The 19,195-nt window shown below is 35.7% G+C and overlaps 1 protein-coding gene and 1 pseudogene across 1 annotated transcript; one reads left to right on the top strand and one right to left on the bottom strand.

The window, feature by feature from the left end:
* The first annotated feature begins 13,234 nt into the window (after positions 1–13,234).
* LOC145126427 (flavin-containing monooxygenase FMO GS-OX-like 7) lies at positions 13,235–17,444 on the top strand (annotated as a pseudogene).
* Positions 17,445–17,900: 456 nt separating this feature from the next.
* LOC145126426 (uncharacterized) lies at positions 17,901–18,776 on the bottom strand. The gene is made up of 3 exons (XM_079061799.1): positions 18,689–18,776; positions 18,160–18,584; positions 17,901–18,116 (listed from the first exon to the last, which is right to left on the bottom strand). The coding sequence occupies exons 1-3, from the start codon at positions 18,774–18,776 to the stop codon at positions 17,901–17,903; spliced, it is 729 nt and encodes a 242-aa protein (XP_078917925.1).
* Between the last annotated feature and the right edge of the window lie 419 nt (positions 18,777–19,195).

Below are 19,195 nucleotides of genomic sequence, written 5' to 3'. Positions count from 1 at the left end.
CCGTATTGGGGCGGTGTATGCCAGATTCTGATGGAGGAGGCTCACAAGTCGAGGTTCTCCATTAATCCAGGGGCGACGAAGATTTATATGGATCTTTGTCCTGATTATTGGTGGCCCTACATGAAGCAGGATGTGGCCTGGTTCGTGGAGCGGTGCTTGACTTGTAGGAAAGTCAAGGTTGAGCATCAGCTTTCTCACGACAAGATGCATCCATTGGAGATTCCCGTATAGAAATGGGAAGATATCACTATGGATTTTATCACGAAGCTTCCCAGGACTGCACGCGGAGTTGATTCGATATGGGTCATCGTGGATCGTTTGACCAAGAGCGTGCATTTCATTCCGGTTCAGGAGAGTATTTCTATAGAGAAGTTGGTCGAGGTTTATATCTGGGAGGTTGTAGCACGTCACAGGGTACCAGTATCGGTGGTTTCCGACATAGATGTTCGGTTTACTTCCAGGTTTTGGAAGAAGTTTCATGACGATTTGGGCACTCATCTCCATTTCGGCACAACATTCCATCCACAGACCGATGGTCAGAGTGAGCGGATGATTCAGACCATTGAGGATATGTTGCAGGCTTGTGTTCTAGATTTTGGTGGGAGTTGGGATACGTATCTTCCGTTAGCGGAATTTTTGTATAACAACAGTTATCATGCCAGCATTTATCGACCTCCTTTTGAGATGCTCTACGGGAGGAAGTGCAGGACCCCGATTTGTTGGGGCGAGGTCGGTCAGTGGGTTATAAGGAGTACCGAGGTGGTACTCAAGACCACTAAGCTGATTCAGCAGGTTCGGAGCAGGCTCCAGACAACTTAGAGTTAGAAGAAGAGTTATCCTGACAGGCGCCGGTCAGACTTAGAGTTCCAGGTGGGAGATATGGTTCTCCTGAAGGTGTCACTCGGTTCTGGAAGCGGGGCAAGCTGGGCCCCAGGTACGTTGGTTCTTTCAGGGATTTGGCACGAGTGTGCCGGGTTGCTTATCGATTGGATCTTCCAGATGAGCTCAGCCAGATTCATAGCACGTTCCATGTCTCTCAGTTGCGGAAGAGCTTAGTGGATGATTCCGCAGTGGTACCATTGAAGGATATTCAGGTGGATGACCGCCTGAATTATATTGAGAGACCGGTGGCGATTTTGCATCGGAAGACGAAAACCTTAAGGAACAAGGTTATCGAGCTAGTGAAGGTGCAATGGCAGCACCGCAAGGGTTCGGATTGGACTTGGGAGCACGAGGATGAGATGAGAGAGCACTATCCGGAGTTGTTCAGGGCAGCGGACTTCGAGGACGAAGTATGATTCAAGTGGGGGATAATTGTAACACTTGAATCCTGGTATGTTTCATTATTTCCCTTGTGTTATTTAAAAGTTGCATTTTGGTCCTTGGCCAATACGCGAAGCGTACCAAGGGGTACACTTAGCGTACTGATGCGAGGCTTGGTCGTGACTCCGGACACGTACACGGGGCGTACATGCATGTACACGGCGCGTACGTGAGAGTTAATGAAACCCTAACTCTAGAGTTGCAGCTCAAAAATCTGATCCTCGAGTCCATGCGATCGAAATCCATTTCTTCATGATCAGATTCAGCACGCTTCTTCCTTAAGCTTCCTCTCTTTTCTTCGATCCTGCAAAAACATCAAAATGTAATCTTATCACATCATGTATTAAGAATCAAAGAATAGGAACTTATAGAGTTAGTTAATAGATTTTACCTGAAGTAGAGCCATACGTCTTGACTCTCCCATCTCTTAGATCTCTCAGGTAAACAAGGCAGCTTCGTCTCCAATGCCCCTTCTCTTGGCAGTAGAAGCAGATGGACTCTTTTGGAATGGCACAAGGAACTATCTCAGAATTTACCTTTTCTGGATTTCCAATGTCACCATTTTCAATGTCCATTGAAGTTTGGGAGTTTGATTTTCCAGACAAATTTGCTTGATCAGCACGCCAAATCATTTCTGATTCAGCAGCTATAAGCAAATAGGTCAAATCAATGAGGGTCACGTCATGGTCCATCATATAGTACTCTCTAACGAACTCACTATATGATTCAGGAAGTGACTGAAGAACCCAGTCAACATTTATGAGATATCGACACCCATCATCCTTAACCTATCAATGTGTGACTTCATCTCTAAGATGTGTGCACACACAGGTTTCCCATCTTCGTGTTTACTTGCCAAAAGGGCTTGAGTGAGATTGAACTTTTCAAGCCTTTGAACTTGAGGGTTAGGGAGAATAATTGGAGGAGGTGGAGGAAGTGAAGCATGACTCTCATTTCCTTGATCGTATCGTGGAACGTCATCTTCATTTGGAAAGCTTGTTCCAAGGGACTTGGGGAGACCATTGTAAGATTTAGACATCTACAAAACGGGAGAAAATTCAGGTTAGTTGATAAGAATCCTTGATGTAACACCCAAATGAAACATAAAGGCTAGGATCCAACACAATACTCTACAACCTAGAAGAGGGATGCCGTAATCTAGTTGCAGAATATTTGAAGGTAGGTAAATGACGATTTACCAATTTCCACCATGAAAAACAAAAATGAAGTTTAAGTTTTAAATGAATTGAAACTCCTAGATCTTTTGAGATTCATTGAACTTTTCAATGGCATGTTTAATCTCGATTATGCCCTTCTATTTGTGACTGGGATGCCGAGGATCACAAATAAGGTGTGAACAACCATACGAATCTACGTTATGCACTCAATGATACTATCACCTAATCAATGTGCCGGTTAACCACACACGCTCCATTGATCTATGATAAACATCGAGCCACCCTTCACAACCAATGTCAACCCCAAATTAGTGTGTCGGTTAACCACGCACGCTCCACTAACGTTTTGCAAGGGTGTGAAGTGTAATTCCATGGATTAGCATACAATTTCACATTTTGCCTAAAATAACTATGATTTGGGAATTTATAAAAGCATTTAGTTACTTTGTACTTCATTATACTTATAATGGAAGGTTTCGTCCTATCCTACCCGTTCGGCTAACGACCTCCACTAGTCAAGAGTGTGGTGGGTAGGAGTGGATACCCATTCAATCGCCATTTTATAGGCAATTTCCTTAAACACCCATTATAGACCAGCTTCGTGAATGAGGCCTACTAATGGTAAGACTGACTGTTTACTCATATATATATATATATATATATATATATAATATTAGACTTTTAATGTTACATATATATAGTATAGGGTGTATTTTACACTTTTAAAAATACTAGGTGGTTTTATTAACTTTCTCTTTTAATTAAACTTTTAATTAACTTAACAAAACCATGAGGGTGTAATTTGAACTTTTCAAAAATACTAGAGTTTTAGAATTTAAGTATTACATAATTAAACTATTAATCAAAATTTTAAAAATTCCAAAACTTGAGGGCAAGTTTTGAAACATTTCAAAACATTAAGGTTTAGAATTTAAATATTTCAAAATTAATCTTTTAATCAAAAATTTAAATTCCAAAACTTGAGGGCAAGTTTTTGAAACTTTTCAAAACATTAGGGTTTAACTATTTAAATTTCAAAAAATAAAACTATTAAGTTCAAATTTAAACTATAAAACCTAAAGGGTGTAAATTGAAACTTTTCAAACTTACTAGGTCAAATATTTATCTTATAATAATCCTATATTATCCATATTTAACCAAATCCATCAATTTTGATAAGGATAATCATTCCAAACATAAAAAATCGATTTTAGGCAATAAAAACGAGTTTTGGTAATTATTCACATCAAAATCTGACCAAAAATTCGAAAAATCCGGCAACTGAACAGCCAACTCGTCGAGTCCTCTTTGGAACTCGTCGAGTTCAAGCTATTCGTCGAGTTCTAAGAGCAACTCGGCGAGTTCATCAGGCAGACAGCAAGAAATTTCGATTTTCAGGTCTTTGGCAGTTCAATTATGCATCTATTCAATAGAAAAACGACCTAGGCTCTGATACCACTAATGGGTTTTGGGCATAACATCAGTCCTATGGTGTTCATGCAACCCTAATTGCTTGGATCTAGTTTTTCTACTTTGAACATGCAATAAACTTCCAAGACTTACAAACCCTAGATCTAGCATACAATTAATCAAATTAACATATAAACTAGGGTTTAGATCTTACCTTGATTGTTATGTAGCAATAACAATCAATCCTTGGCTTCAGAAAGCTTAGTACCTCAAGTGTTGCACCTCTAATGGAGTCACAAACACCACTAAGCAACTTGAATGAAGAGGGAGGAGAGAGGAGGCACCAAAAATGGCTGGAAACCCTAAAGGAACACTTGTGCACGTTTTTGGGGCATAGGGGTTCTATATATACATGTAGGCTATTAGGGTTTTCAACTAGGAAACCCTAATCTGACTGCTTAGGCCTTAAGCAGTCCAATGGACCATTCCAGAAGGCCCCTGGACGATTTCTTTATCGACCTCCATATAGAATTCATCCATTGCCATCTAATGGATCCTAAGCACAACTTTGTAACTATCTTCTAATTACAATATCAGTCCCCTTAATTTAATTAATCTCTTTTAGTCACAAAATTAATTCTTAATTAATTATTGACTAATATTAATTAAACAATATGATTTCTCCTTTAATATATTATTCTTATAATATATTAATAAATCATAATTAAACCTTTCTCTCCTTAATTCATCCTACATATTGCTATGGTGAAGGCAACCCAAAAGGACCATGCTCATAATCGGGTCAAGTACATATCAAAATAGTTATGGACTTAGACACTAATCCAACAGTTGGTTCTTTCAGGGATTTGGCACTGGTGTGCCGGGTTGCTTATCGATTGGATCTTCTAGATGAGCTCAGCCAGATTCATAGCACGTTCCATGTCTCTCAGTTGCGGAAGAGCTTAGTGGATGATTCCGCAGTGGTACCATTGAAGGATATTAAGGTGGATGACCGCCTGAATTATATTGAGAGACCGGTGGCGATTTTGCATCGGAAGACGAAAACCTTAAGGAACAAGGTTATCGAGCTAGTGAAGGTGCAATGGCAGCACCGTAAGGGTTCAGAATGGACTTGGGAGCACGAGGATGAGATGAGAGAGCACTATCCGGAGTTGTTCGGGGCAGCGGACTTCGAGGACGAAGTATGATTCAAGTGGGGGAGAATTGTAACACTTGAATCCTGGTATGTTTCATTATTTCCCTTGTGTTATTTAAAAGTTGCATTTTGGTCCTTGGCCAATACGCGAAGCGTACCAAGGGGTACACTTAGCGTACTGATGCGAGGCTTGGTCGTGACTCCGGACACGTACGTGGGGCGTACATGCATGTACATGGGGCGTACGTGAGAGTTAATGAAACCCTAATTTAGGGTGATGCACCCTATATAAACACCTTAAGTCATTAGGGTTGGCCTCTTTACCAGCCCCTAAGCCTCTAAAGCCCTAGAAATCATTCCTTATCCTCCATTGTTGTGTTTTTGAGCTCATTGTGTGCATCTTGGTGTGTTTTGGTTCATATTCAAGAAAAAGGAGTTTGGTGCAAGGTTGTGGATCAAGGAAGAGCTTGTAGATCCTGATTACTTCATTTCTAGCTTGTTTGAGGTAAAAATCTTTGATCTTGTTCATTAAAAGCTTAGACCTAGTCTATATGAGTTTGGGACCCTTTATGGTCCCATTAATAAGATCTAGTGGTTTGTCACCACTCCAGGAGTTATGAGTTGCCACTCTTGGTGTTTCTGAGGTTCAAGGTCCATAAAGTTGGCACCTTTAGGCTTTAGAATCACCCATGCATAAGGTTATGTCCATTTAGTGAAAGTAAAGTGTTACATCCTAAATTTGGGTCCTTTTGGGGAATGCAAAGTCACCAAGTCAGTTACTTTATGGTTCTAGACGCTTATTAGGGATTAGATTTGTGGTTTGGACTTCTTATCTTAAGCATTAAGTGCTTAATGTGGATTTTGGCTTAATGGGTGAGTACGTTGGGCGTACAAGTTTGTACGCATGGCGTATAAGCCATTTAGCATGTACGCTTATGGTACAACTGAGTACGCCCAGCGTACTCAGTCTGATGGGTTTTGCATGTTGGGCTTTGAGGATGGGCCATTCTTTTGGGCTAAGGTGCTTAGGTTCTTCTTGGGCCATCTGAGAGCAAGTGTTTTGGGCTAGGAGTTTAGGTGGGCTTTAGGGTGAGGCCCATGTAAGGGTTTGGGCCCAATTTGGAAAATTAGGCCAAGTATGGGCCTTGAACGGTTAAGTTGGAATTGGGCCTTTAGGACTTTAGGTTTGGGCCTAAGTCTTGGTCCAAACTAGGTCAGGGGTAAAATGGTCATTTTACCCTAAGTATGGATTGATGGTTATAGATTGGAATCTAATTGTTAATCTGGTGTTATTTTGTATTGGTAGCTCTAGGATTCGTCGGACCAGCAACCATGGATTTTTAGTGAGATTTAGCATTCGAGGTGAGTTTCCTCACTGGGTTTAGCGGGTCTAAGGCACCAATGCCAGTCCTTAATGTTTATGTTAGGATGTTAGAAGTCTGATTGACCCTTGCATGTGTTATGTGCTGCTATGTATACCGGGCGGGGCTCGATGCCGGGCGAGGCCCGATTACTGAATCGTATGCTATTGTTTTATGATCATTGTATATGGTAGCATGATTATGTGATATACATTGTATGTGTATAGTGGGTGGGGTCGGATGTCAGGCGGGGCCTAGGAATAACAGATATGTATACCGAGCGAGGCTCGAAGCTGGGCGGGGCCCGATATGTGATTAATTATGTATGGTATGGGGTCGTTTTGGGAACTCACTAAGCTTTGTGATTATGATTTTCAGTTTATGTTTAGGTACTTCTGGTTCCAAGGGGAAGAGCTCAGGATGACTGCATCGCACACACCGTCTAGTTCCGCTTCTGTGATTTACTCTGATTGATATGATGTTTAATACACTTATTTTCACTTGGATTGTATTGATGATGTTTTTGGAATATTGTTTTATTTAAATTAAAAATGAATTTTTTAGGTCATATTTTTTGGACGTTACAACTTGTGAGATGGTTGATTATGAATTCAGAAGCAGAAGCATCTGAGGATGACGATGACATCATATGAGAAAGAAATTCAGAAATAGTTTCAATTAGTAGGTATGAAATAATCAAAAGGTTATATTCTTTTATAGCAAAAATATATTCTCTAAATGAAATTCAAATTATATTCAAATGAAATTCAAATTAAAGTAAAATGAAATCAAAATTATATTTGAATGAAATTGAAATTAAAGTGAAATGAAATATAAACTAAAGTTAAATGAAATAGAAATTAAAATGAAAAAAATCCAAATTAAAGTTAATTTAAATTCAAATGAAATTGAAATTAGAGTCAAATGAAATTCAAATTAAAGTTAAATGAAATTCAAATTAAAGGCAAATGCATACAAGATATTCAACTCTACACATAAAGATGTCCTATTATATTCTCATTCGCACCTACCAACAATCTGATACACAAATCATGAATCCAAATTACTATACATAATTGTTATCTTCGTATGATCCAGAAATACAAACAATCATCCATAACATCCATACCCATATTTAAACAGTCATCTACAACATCAATACAAAAATGGCAAAATCCAAACAAGCATCCATAATATCAATAGAAAAATCCAAACAATCATCCACAATATCCATACCCAAATCCAAACAATCATTCACAACATTAATACCCGATATCTCCACACCATCCCTACCAAAATGCATAACCAGATTCTACTAGCCCAGATCTTCCCCATATTCTAGAAAATGAGCTAACGCCAACAGAAACTCCCACCAACAAACGACAAAGAAATAAAAAAAACCTACTGGAGCAAAGAAGAAGAAATGTTGTTGGCAAAAGCTTGGCTACAAATTTCAGAGGACAACATTACTGGAAGTCAACAACGTGATAAAGAGTTCTGGTGACGAATTACTGCGTACTACGAAAGAAGCAACACGTCAAACGATGCAAGACTCAAGCCAACCTCAAAACGTATTGGCATTACATGAACCCATTTGCGGTTACATTTTATCAAATGTATGTAGTATTGGAATGTCAACACCTTAGTGGACGGTCTGACGATGATCTCAAAAGTGCAACTTTTGAGCATTATCATGTTAGATATAGTGCTGATTTTAGGCACAAACATATTTGGAATATCCTTAAAATGAACCCAAATAGATAGGTTCAAGCACTGCATCTGGGGCATCTATGTCTTCATCAAATACAAAATCTTTCATTAACTTGGATAATGATAAAGTTACAACTGCCCAATTGGTAGGAATGCAGCAAAAAAAGCAGCAAAAGGAAAAGCTATCAATTCCACTTCGTAATCTGGTAATAGGCTTGATGAAATACTTGAAAAACATATAGAAGAAAATAAAAAGAGTTTCGAACACTACCAAAACTATTTAGATATGAGGTTGCACTAAAAGAAAGAAAGATGAAAATTAAAGAAGAAAAGGTAAAGAATGAAGAGATTTCAATTATTTTCATGGTTCCCAGTAACGTTTCGAAAGATGGGCGTGAAATTTGGAGAAATCGTTGTGACGAGATTTAAATAAAATACAATATGAAGTAAAATTTGTAGTTAGATATTGTACTTTTTATTTAATGTATTGTTCGTAACTTCAAATTTCTAAATTGTAATCTTTAATTAATATTTAGTAATTGTAATTTTGAATTTTTAATTAATGTAATGTTCTAGTTTTATTTATTAGTACTAGACGAATTCCCGCGCATTGCGCTGCGTAAGTTAAAAATATATTGTTAAAATGTTGAAAAATATATGTTTAAAATTGTTATGTTATTGACATTAACTTTGACATAATATTTTGAACAATATTATTCACTCACATCAACCCACCTTCATCATTAATAAAATTATATATAATTATCTATTTAATAATATTTTTAACAATTGTTATGATTGATTAATTTAAATTTTTGCTTATGCGATTATTTACTAATTTCAATAATGATGTTCATTTAAAATACAATTTATTTGTTGTTAACGTTATGTAATTTATAAATTGATGTTATTATAATTTAAAATTATTGTTCTTTAGTTTTTAAGCACTTATTATTATTAATAAGTTAAAGAAGACTTTTAAGAAACACTTAATATTACTATTAAAATGTAAAACATACACTAAATAATAAACTGATAACATAGAGAATTTGTATTTCAAAAAAGATTTGCATGGATAGTATAACATATCCATAATTTTTATAATTTGATTTTTATTAATTATAATTATTGTTCATTAGTTTTAAAACCACTTATTATTATTAATAAACGAAAAAAAACTTTTAAAAAAACACTTATTATTATAATTAAAATGTTAAACATATACTAAAATATAAAGTGATAAGATAGACAATTTGCATTTCAAATGAGACTTACATGGATACTATGGATAATATTGCATATCCATTATTTTTAATTAATTATTCCTTTGAATCAACACAAATATACAAACATATATACAATATTTAATTAAATATTATCTATATCACTTTCCATCACTATAAGAATAATCACCTATAGGGACGACATGTATCGTCGCTATAGGCTCCCTATAGGGACGACCTGTCGTCGCCATAGAGTTGACCAAATTTTATTGACTCTTGAAGCTATAGGGACGACTTCTTGTTTCAACATGTTAAGCGGGAAAATAAATTGGTTTGGCGCGTTCTTGAAACATCTGTAGGGATGACTTCTTGTCCCCATAGCTTTCTATGCCCAAAAAATATATATATTTTAATATATTTAGTTGGAAAATAAAAAAACGATGTCGTTTGTTTATGGTTATAGTCACGATAGGTCGTCCCCATAGGTTATGATCTGAGAATCCTTTTCCCCTTGGTCGTCTCCGGTCTCAGATCTTCTCTGTAGCTCATCGATTAGTTTGTCTCAGGATCCGTCTCCCCCCTTCACCACCGGTGTTTAACCTAACCCTTAACACCAGTTCATTAACGCCTCTATCTCTATTTCTTGTTCGTTTAAGGCTTTCAGAAATCAAGCAAATCTCCATTTTTCTGTACAGGTTCGTTGAAGCTCATGCGCATCTCCATATTTCTATGGTTTTTGTGCCTTCGTCTCCATCCCTAACTCGTGATTTTCTATGATTTCATAGTTGCTCTCTCAGGATGCGATTTTCCTACATCGATTAACAAATCTCCATCACCATTTGTCGTTCCCCAGCTTATCTTCTGTGATTAAAAGGTATTTTGTTTTCAGAATTAATAATCTGCTACCCTTGCTAATCCTGTACTTCAATTGTTGAAATCTTTTGTTTTACTCAAATCTAGTTGAGAATTCCATATGTTTGCTTAAGAAAATCCATTATTTTCATCCAATTTTGGTATTTTAAGCTGCCTTGTTACGTTTTTAGGTGTATAGAGATGCATAAACCCAATCAAGAATCAGAATCTTTTTTGCTAATGTGGCAACATGAGTTTTCATGATGTGGATTTATATGCTACCAATGGTAATGGTGAGTTTTTCAGAAAAACGATTTAGTGATATTTGTATCCATTTGTGTAGGAAGATCTTGAATTGATGAAGTATTATCATTGGGATTCAAAATGACACAGTTAGCCTTTGCTTTTCTCCTTTTTCTCTTTCTTGATGCTTCATAACTTGCAGTGTTAGCACCATTAGTGAGTTTTGTGTACTCTTCTCCTTTTGCGACCATTTTGTCCTTAACAATATCTAAGTAACTTCCTGCTTTTGAGACAATTTTAGGGTGCTCTTCTCTTTTGTACACTATACTCTTCATATTTTTGATGGATATTCAAATTGTGATATTAGAATTTTGTTCCTTTTTTCATCAATTTCTGTATCTTCTTCTGCTTAGCTCTGATTCTAAACTTGCACCTCACTTTTGAATTTGATTCCCCTTTTTGTGATTTCTCAGATTAGTAGGCTGCAATGATTTCTATTGAGTCAAGTTTCAGATAGCATTGCCAGAACTTTTGGTCTTTTAATCTTATTTATAGTATTTATTTATGCATGTCCACTCTGGTAATTAATTTAACCTGAAAGGCATGTAATTGTCCTTTTGTGTGTGATGTTTTTTGGTTCTGGGATTAGCACTTGAACGTTTGATTAGGTCTTGGCATACTTAAACCTTTTGTCTTTTTTAATTTTTCTATTTCTTACACGTAACTCTTATGGATCCTCAACCTTTTGACTTTTTTACCCTTTAGGTTTGGCCATATGAGGAAGGTGGAGAGTACGGATTTGTTTAATGGCTTTTTGGATTAATGCACACTCTTTTTTCACGTGACTCATCGTTTCTCTCTTCAGCTCAATCAGTAAGTTATACTTTATAATCAAGCATTATTAAATTATTAATTGATTTTCTTCTCTTCATGAAGGATTTCCAGAAACAGAAGAAATCAGAATTGAGTGTGTTGCATGAGCTCTTATCTCTAATTCCTTGTTAAAAATAAATCTTTGAGACTTCAGGTTTGTATATAATAATTATTTTCACCAATTTCTTTTAATCATGCGCATCTCTTAAACTACAATGGTGTTACCAGAGCTCAAACGATTTGGGTAAATTTAATCATTTTAATAAGAATATTTTGTAATCAATGCGTAAGTATTTGTAGATAGAGTTTAAGGCTACCGTAAAAACGTAAACAATCTAAGCTTATATGTATGAAAACTAGGAAATTATAGAGAAAAAAAAGTAGCTATATGAGCATACCTATAGAGACGCGTCTCTACAGATGCATCAACCACGACGTCATGTTGTCGCTATATGGTAAGTGTTGACTGTATATATCTACCTATGGAGACGAAAAGTTGTCTCTATAGCTATGCCTATGGAGACGACATGTTTTTATAGATGAATATATAGAGACGACTTGTCTTCTCTATAAATTCATCAAAGGAGACCAAAAACTTGTAGCGACGAACCATAATAGAACGACAGATTGTCCCCAAAGGCTACCAATTGCGACGATTTTTTTAGCGACAACAATAAAGATCTATTGCGACGGGGCTATGGTGACGAGAGCTATAGGGACGACATGTCGTCTCGGACACCTATAGGGACGACTTTTGGAACCTATAGAGACGACAATTGTCGTCCCTATAGGTCCTGTTTCTTGTAGTGCATAACATATGATCGATAACATGAATCTAATCTAATTTACATTAAAGTTTTAAGCACAATATACAATGATTGTATTAAAAGAATACTTAAACCAATAAAAATATAAAAAAAAATTAGTACATAACAAACTTACAAATTAAAAATTTTAACATAATAACATAGCTCGAAAAATGGTCCAAAGCCCTCAAACCAACACAAAACATTTAAACTTGTTTTCTTTGTGAATTTTGTATGTGATTTGTATCTGTGTGTCTACTCAAAGAGAATGACATTTTTATAGTAGACTATCCATTAATTGTTTATTAAACATATTATATAAGTTATAAAACTTTTCATGATGTGTGATTAATTACTTTGAAAGTGAAAAAGTGTGGGGGGTTTCAAATGCATGAGGTGCTTGGAAATTTGTATAGGGGGTTCAAACGCATGAGGTGATAAGAAAAATATATGTTTTATAAGTATAGTATGATTATTTATAAAAAATAATAATAATAATAAAATGGTGATGTGACAATCCATTAAAGTCTTAAGAATTTAATGGAGTGTAGAGTTTAATAGGTTTTTTTTTTTTGAAACGGAAAACTATCTTGCTCCTATTCTAATCCTAAAGACCACCTATGTCTCCTAGTGAGACTTGAACCTGTGACCTCTCATTTGAGAGAGTCACTCCTTATTTTTGTTAGTATTATTTCCTGGACGACTTATTCTTGCCCATTACACACAAATACTTCCAATTATTTTTGTTGTTTCTACATTTCTAGGTCCAATGATTGAGTGAGTTGACGATAAAACAAGACGAAGAATGATATAGGTTAATTATTGTTCTATATTATATGATTTAGTTTTCTAAGCATTTGTTGTTTTTTGACATGTTAACGAATATAGTTGATAGAGTAAAATGAAAATAGGCAATAATATAATAAATTGACTTATTCAAGCCTTCAACTTGTTTATAAAATAACAATCTAAAATTATAACCTTGTAGACTCCTACAGTTAAAAAGATACTGTGATAATTGACCAATAAAACCTTTATACACGTCTAATTCTTAAACATTTTTATAACTTCATCAATTAAGAACACAGTGCTATCTGCCATGGAAACTTCCTTAACGGTGGCTGTCATAGACGCTGGTCTAGCAGGACTAACTGCTGCTCGTGAGCTTCAACGAGAATCCCACCAAGTTGTGGTGTTTGAAAAGTCACACCGACTCGGTGGGACTTGGGCCTATGATCCACAAGTGGAGTCTGATCTACTGTGAGTTGACCCAACCAGAGATATCGTTCATGGATCTCTCTACTACTCTATGCGAACCAATCTTCCTCGTGAACTCATGAGCTTCACCGATTTCAAATTTAGTGAAAAAGTATACCATGATCCACAGAAGTTTCCTAGCCATGACGAAGTTCTAAAGTTCTTGGAAGATTTTGCATGTAGTTTTGAACTCACCAAGTTGATTCGGTTCAATACTATGGTGACAAAAGTGGAGGTCTTGGATTCAGGGATCACCCAGTTTGTGGTAGAGTTGAATACAGATGGGGTGCATTCGGTGGAGGTGTTCGATGCAGTTGTGGTTTGTAATGGTCACAACAGTGAACCTCAACTGACAACTGATATTCCACGTACTGTAAGAAAATCGGGATAATAATAGCCTTGGAAATTCTAAGAATTGTGGTTTCACTTTCAGATTAAAGTATTTGGGTGGTACTCCCAATCTTTCATCAGATAAGACTCAGAATTCAGAGCAAGAACAAAAAATATGGTTGTTATGAATTTCGTGATTGTTGTTGTACCAGGAAAAAAAATGATGACCAAAAAGATTAAGTAGTTCATTTGTCTGAAAATTGTCAAGGCAATTTTCTTTGTCCAAAAACTACTCCAACTGTCAAAACCAATAACAGTTACCAAAACGGATTTTTAATAAAGGTCAAAATGAAGTCAAAAACCGGGTTCATTTACAGAAAATTCAGATTTCTAAGGCATTTTTTATATAGCAATATAACTCATTTACAGAAAATTCAGCTCGACCCCAGCCAGGGGCTCTTCCCCTTGGACCCCGCCAGGGGCTGCCGCCCCTTGGACCCCGCTCTCAGGGGCGCTGTCCCCGGACCCCTGTTCATTTAGGGGTTTTGCCCTAAATGACAGTCTACTTTGAATCTTGAATAAATTTAAACAAATATGCACTCTGCACCTTCCTTACTTGTTTAATATTCATCAAGATTGAATTTTGGTCAACAAGTCAATCCATTACACTTAAATACACATTGATGATACAAAATCACCAACGGGTACTGATACATAATTCGCAATGATAAAAATATATATGTGAAACACTTTTCGATTTGGGATTATAAAAGAACTGGTTCGTTTTTAGGGTAAACTACATTTGGTTTTCCCTTGTTTAGTGTTAGGGATAAAGAACATTAAAAAAACTATGAAACTTTGATTTTGCTTCGTATCGGTTCAAATATAAAAAAGATAAATATAATAATAAATAAACTAGACATGGAGACCAAGAACGTAGTTTACTCTTCGATTAATTATGTTTCATAAGATTTTTGATATTTTCCTACTAATTAATGACTATTTTATAATGATGCGTAATTATAATAGTAGGTGAATACAATTCGTCCAAAACAATAGTAAAAGGGTTAATATAAGTGCATCTTTAGTTTATTTGTTGTTTTTTTAATTGTATTCCATAGATCATTATTTTTTGGTTTTCATTACATCATAAAGATATTTTAATCTGTTAAACTAGTATTGAATCTTAGGTGTTTACCATTGTGGCATTAATTAATTCAATATATGATAGAATTTGTTCATTTATGTCCACGTGACATTGATATTGCGTTTATTGTGATTAATACCCGATTGTAATGCACTCTAATAGTGTAATAAGAACACAGAAAAATTGTTACTAGTATATTTGATACAATTAAAAGATAAGTTATCTAAAAAACAGATTGTGGATTATTCATTGTCATTTTATGACAACCGAATAATAAATGTTACTAGCCTATTTGACCTTATACCCTCTATGCAGACCAAACATGGGGTCTCGCTCATAGGTGGATTTTTTGTCAACTTACTAGTATAGATAAAACCCTTGAATTCGTATAACCTAATACATTTTAGCTATGGAAGTATCAATAATAATTATTTGTGGTACTTGCTTGTGGATGTAGCCGATCGTCGTGATCATGCATGTAAATCATTTAAATATTATGTTTTTGTTTTCCTTTGTATTATAACTCGGTGTATTGAATCGTTTTGTATTGAATCGTTTTGTCAGTTTTTTGAAGTGCTTAAACCCTAACAGCAATATATTTTGGTTTTCATTATTTTTGGAATCACAGTGAATCACTGGCTCTACTTAGAGGGTGTTTGGCAAAAAAAAAAAAAAAACTTATTGTTTATTAGCTTATAAGCTAATAAGTAAGTGTGAGGTAACTTACGAAAAATGACTTATTAAAGGTTCTTTACCGGAATAAATTATTTTCATCCAAATATTTTTTTAATAAGGTTAGCCAAACACCCCCTTATATATATATCAATATATCTTCAAAGAAATATTACGATTGGTTAACACTTTTTAAAATTTTATGTTTAAATGGAGTGTATCAAAATGACACTCAATTTTGTAACACTGGACCAGGTATTGAGACATGGCCTAAAAAGCAAATGCATAGCCACAACTATCGAGTTCCGGAACCATTTCCAGATCAGGGTAGTGACAAAAATCCATATCAAATATCAAGAAGCTCGTGTCAATTAGTCATTGTGTATTTGACATTGCATTAAACATTTAATAGTTTACGTTTACCAAGTTATAGTAATTAACTAAGTACTAGACCCCTTTATTTAGGGTTTTTCTTTTCATACATGGCATATCATGTTCGAGTGACGGATGTGATCATATATATGCATATTTGCATCAACCATCGTTTCGTTAACTATACTTACAGTTCATATTTTTTTTCCCTAAAAATGTTATAATTGAATATCTGGTTTGGAAATATAAAAAGATTGTAGTTATTATTCCGAGTGGACCAAGTGCAACCGCCTTGTCAAGAGAAATCGCGACAGTTGCGAAAGAAGTACATATGTCATCAAGATCGCCACTTGTTAACAACAGACCAAAATTGGTGAAATCGGACAATCTATGGCAGCACTCCACGGTAATATATGTATATAATTCATTTAGTTTAGAGGTTATAGATTTTCTCGATGCAGCACTTTCATGATTCCTTTGAGTTCATCGATGAAGAAATCAAGTTGATCTAGCTATTTTGTAAAAGAACAAAAATTGAGAATTAACAATACGGATTAAGTGATCATCAAATATGATACATTCGGAAAGAATTAAACATGATTTTGTACAAATGAAGTTGTAAAGATAAGGTTCTCTCCACGGTATAGTTGCTATAAATATAACATATGAATAAAATGGAATGGGTTAAATTACACTTTCTTACCTTCATTTCAAAATAGTTTTGTATTGCCATTCCCTTACTAAACCAAACAAATATCATCAAAATTACTTGACAAAATTGCAAAAATGGTTCCTGTGGTATGCAGATTTTTGGGGTTTTAGTACAAACCCCGAGTTTTTGGATCCATGGTCCTTTTGGAGTGGTTTGTATGTGGTTTTGGTCCCTGGACTTAACTCCCGATAAATAGGATCTGTTAAGCCCCCTCATGTGCCTCACATGTGAGGGTAAATTCGTCATTTCATATGTAAGGGACCATTTTTGCATAAACCGTTTTTGACTTAATTCCTTTTAAATATCCCACTGCATGCGATCTTTCTTCCCCAACGTCTCTTTTTTCTACCCTTCTTCTTCTTGAGCTCTGTTACAACAACAATGGTTCTATGTTTTTGTGGAAAAGTTGCTTTGGTGAAAACGTCCTGGACCCCTCTGAATCCAGGAAGGAGATTTTTTGCATGCCCTATGAATATTTTTGTTTGTGGGTTTATCGGGTGGCTTGATCCCCTAATGTGTGCTAGGTCTAAAGCCATCATACCTGGACTACTAAGACATTTGAATTCAGTGCAGGAACGGTGCAATGAGTTGCTTAGAAGTGTGAACATGCTACCAGATCAATGCAGTGGACTGAGATGCAGGAACAACATGTTGGTGGCAAATTGCAAAGCATTGAAGGATGAAAATTTGAAGCTGAAAATGTACCTGTTTGAAAGTTCGGTTTTTTTTGTGATTGTCTTGTTTTGTAGCTGGTTTGTGTAGGGGTTTACTGTGAAGGGTGTTTTGGTCGTATTAGTATGGATAAAATGGTCATTTTGATGTAATTTTATGTGATCATTTTTGTAGTGACTTATGATGGTATGAATGTATTACCAAAATTGTATGAATGTATCAAACTTAACACATCAATAGAAATGGTATGAAGATTCATTAGAACCAATTGTACATAACCAAAATGCACATTTCATTAAGATTCATAACATAACAACCAAAATGCACATTTCATTAAGATTCATAACATAACAACCAAAATGCACATTTCATTAAGATTAATAACATAACAACCAAGTATTCATAACAACCAACCAAAAGATTCAACAAAATAGTATAAACATAACAACCAAGTGTTCAAAAGCAACCAAAATCACATAAAACCTCATGCATGACACATTACTTCTTGGACTGATTCCCACCTTGCCCTTTACAGGTCCTAGAGTTGTGTCCCTTGTTCTTGCATTTGCTACAAGTAACACTGATATGCTTCCTTGATAGCTTCTACACTCCATCATTTGTTGGTTTTTGGGAACCTCCTTCTTGTGTAGCATTCACTCCATCACCTTGACTTGCCCTCTGCTTTTTGCTTAACCTTTCACCCTCACTTTGTCTTCTTTTTTTCTTAGGCCTTCCCACCTGAGTGCGATGTGGAGGAGGGATTAGCTTTGTGGGACATTCACTCTTGGGCCACATGGATCTCCCCTTAATTGGCTCCACCTTAAATGAATAAGATTTTTTTCCATGTATCTAGAAAATACACCTTGTGAACCCATTTGTAAATGTCAAGCTCAACCTCTAGGTCTTTACTCATTTCATTCAGAGTTGCAATTGCATGTCTGCATGGAATTCCAATTAATTCCCATTTTCTGCAAGTGCATGTATGATTCTTAACATCCACCACATGTTGATCCGGCAAAGCTCCTGTGACTTGATACTTGTCTCCCCCATTCCACCTAGCAATGTATTGTGAAGCAACTATTTTTCTTGCAGCTAAGATGTCTGTTGCTGTGGGTGTTAGTGGACCTTTAGCCTTTTTCATTTCCTTCAATACATTGCATATCCTCTTCATTAGATACTCCCATATGTATTCTAGACATCTAATGATAGCTTTATCCCTTCCTTTGTCTATCTTCCCATTAAACACTTCACACATATTTGATATCAAGACATCAGAAACTGCTCTTCCTATTGTACATTACCATTAAAAATCAGTTAATACAATTGACATACAAGTAAAACAGTTCACTAAGTGAAAGACATAAGGACCAAATTGGAATATACTGAATTACCTGAAAAATGACTCCTTTCCCAATGTGCAAGAGTAATTTGGTTCAACCATTCACATGCCTCCTTATCATATTGACTAAACTCCTTCATCAAATGTTCAAACTCAGGAATGGTGAAGCTGATGTACACCTCCGTAAGTGGTCCCTATACTCTGTTTGTCTCCACCTCTTCCTCATATTGTCATGAATATGTCTGATACAATATCTATGCTCAGAATTGGGAAACAACTGATCAACTGCACTTTGTAAACTGTACATGAATCAATTGACAATAATTAGAGTTAACTAAAAACCACACATCTTAAATGACCAAATGTATAAATTTGCTTTACCTTTAGCCTGTCACTTATGAAAGTGAAATTTGAGTTTCTTCCAAGGTCCAAGTCATCCCCAAGGTTTTCTAAAAACCACTTCCAGCTTTCTGTGTTTTTAGACTCAACAATCCCATATGCTAATGGGTAAATTCCATTATTAGAATCAAGACCAACTACTGAAAAGACCTGCCCAGGG

Source organism: Lactuca virosa, chromosome 7 (assembly GCF_052849685.1).
Source record: "Lactuca virosa cultivar CGN04683 chromosome 7, Lactuca_virosa_CGN04683_v6, whole genome shotgun sequence".
Classification (NCBI taxonomy): Eukaryota; Viridiplantae; Streptophyta; class Magnoliopsida; order Asterales; family Asteraceae; genus Lactuca; species Lactuca virosa.
Note: the sequence above shows the minus strand (reverse complement) of the source record. Positions and strands in the feature narration are given on the sequence as shown.

Coding starts and splice junctions, on each gene's coding strand:
- LOC145126426 (XM_079061799.1), bottom strand. CDS start 18,776: ATGAAGGAGTTTAGTCAATATGATAAGGAGGCATGTGAATGGTTGAAC. Junction 18,585..18,688: donor GGAAAGGAGTCATTTTTCAG/GTAATTCAGTAT, acceptor AATGTACAATAG/GAAGAGCAGTTTCTGATGTC. Junction 18,117..18,159: donor TTTACAAATGGGTTCACAAG/GTGTATTTTCTA, acceptor TATTCATTTAAG/GTGGAGCCAATTAAGGGGAG.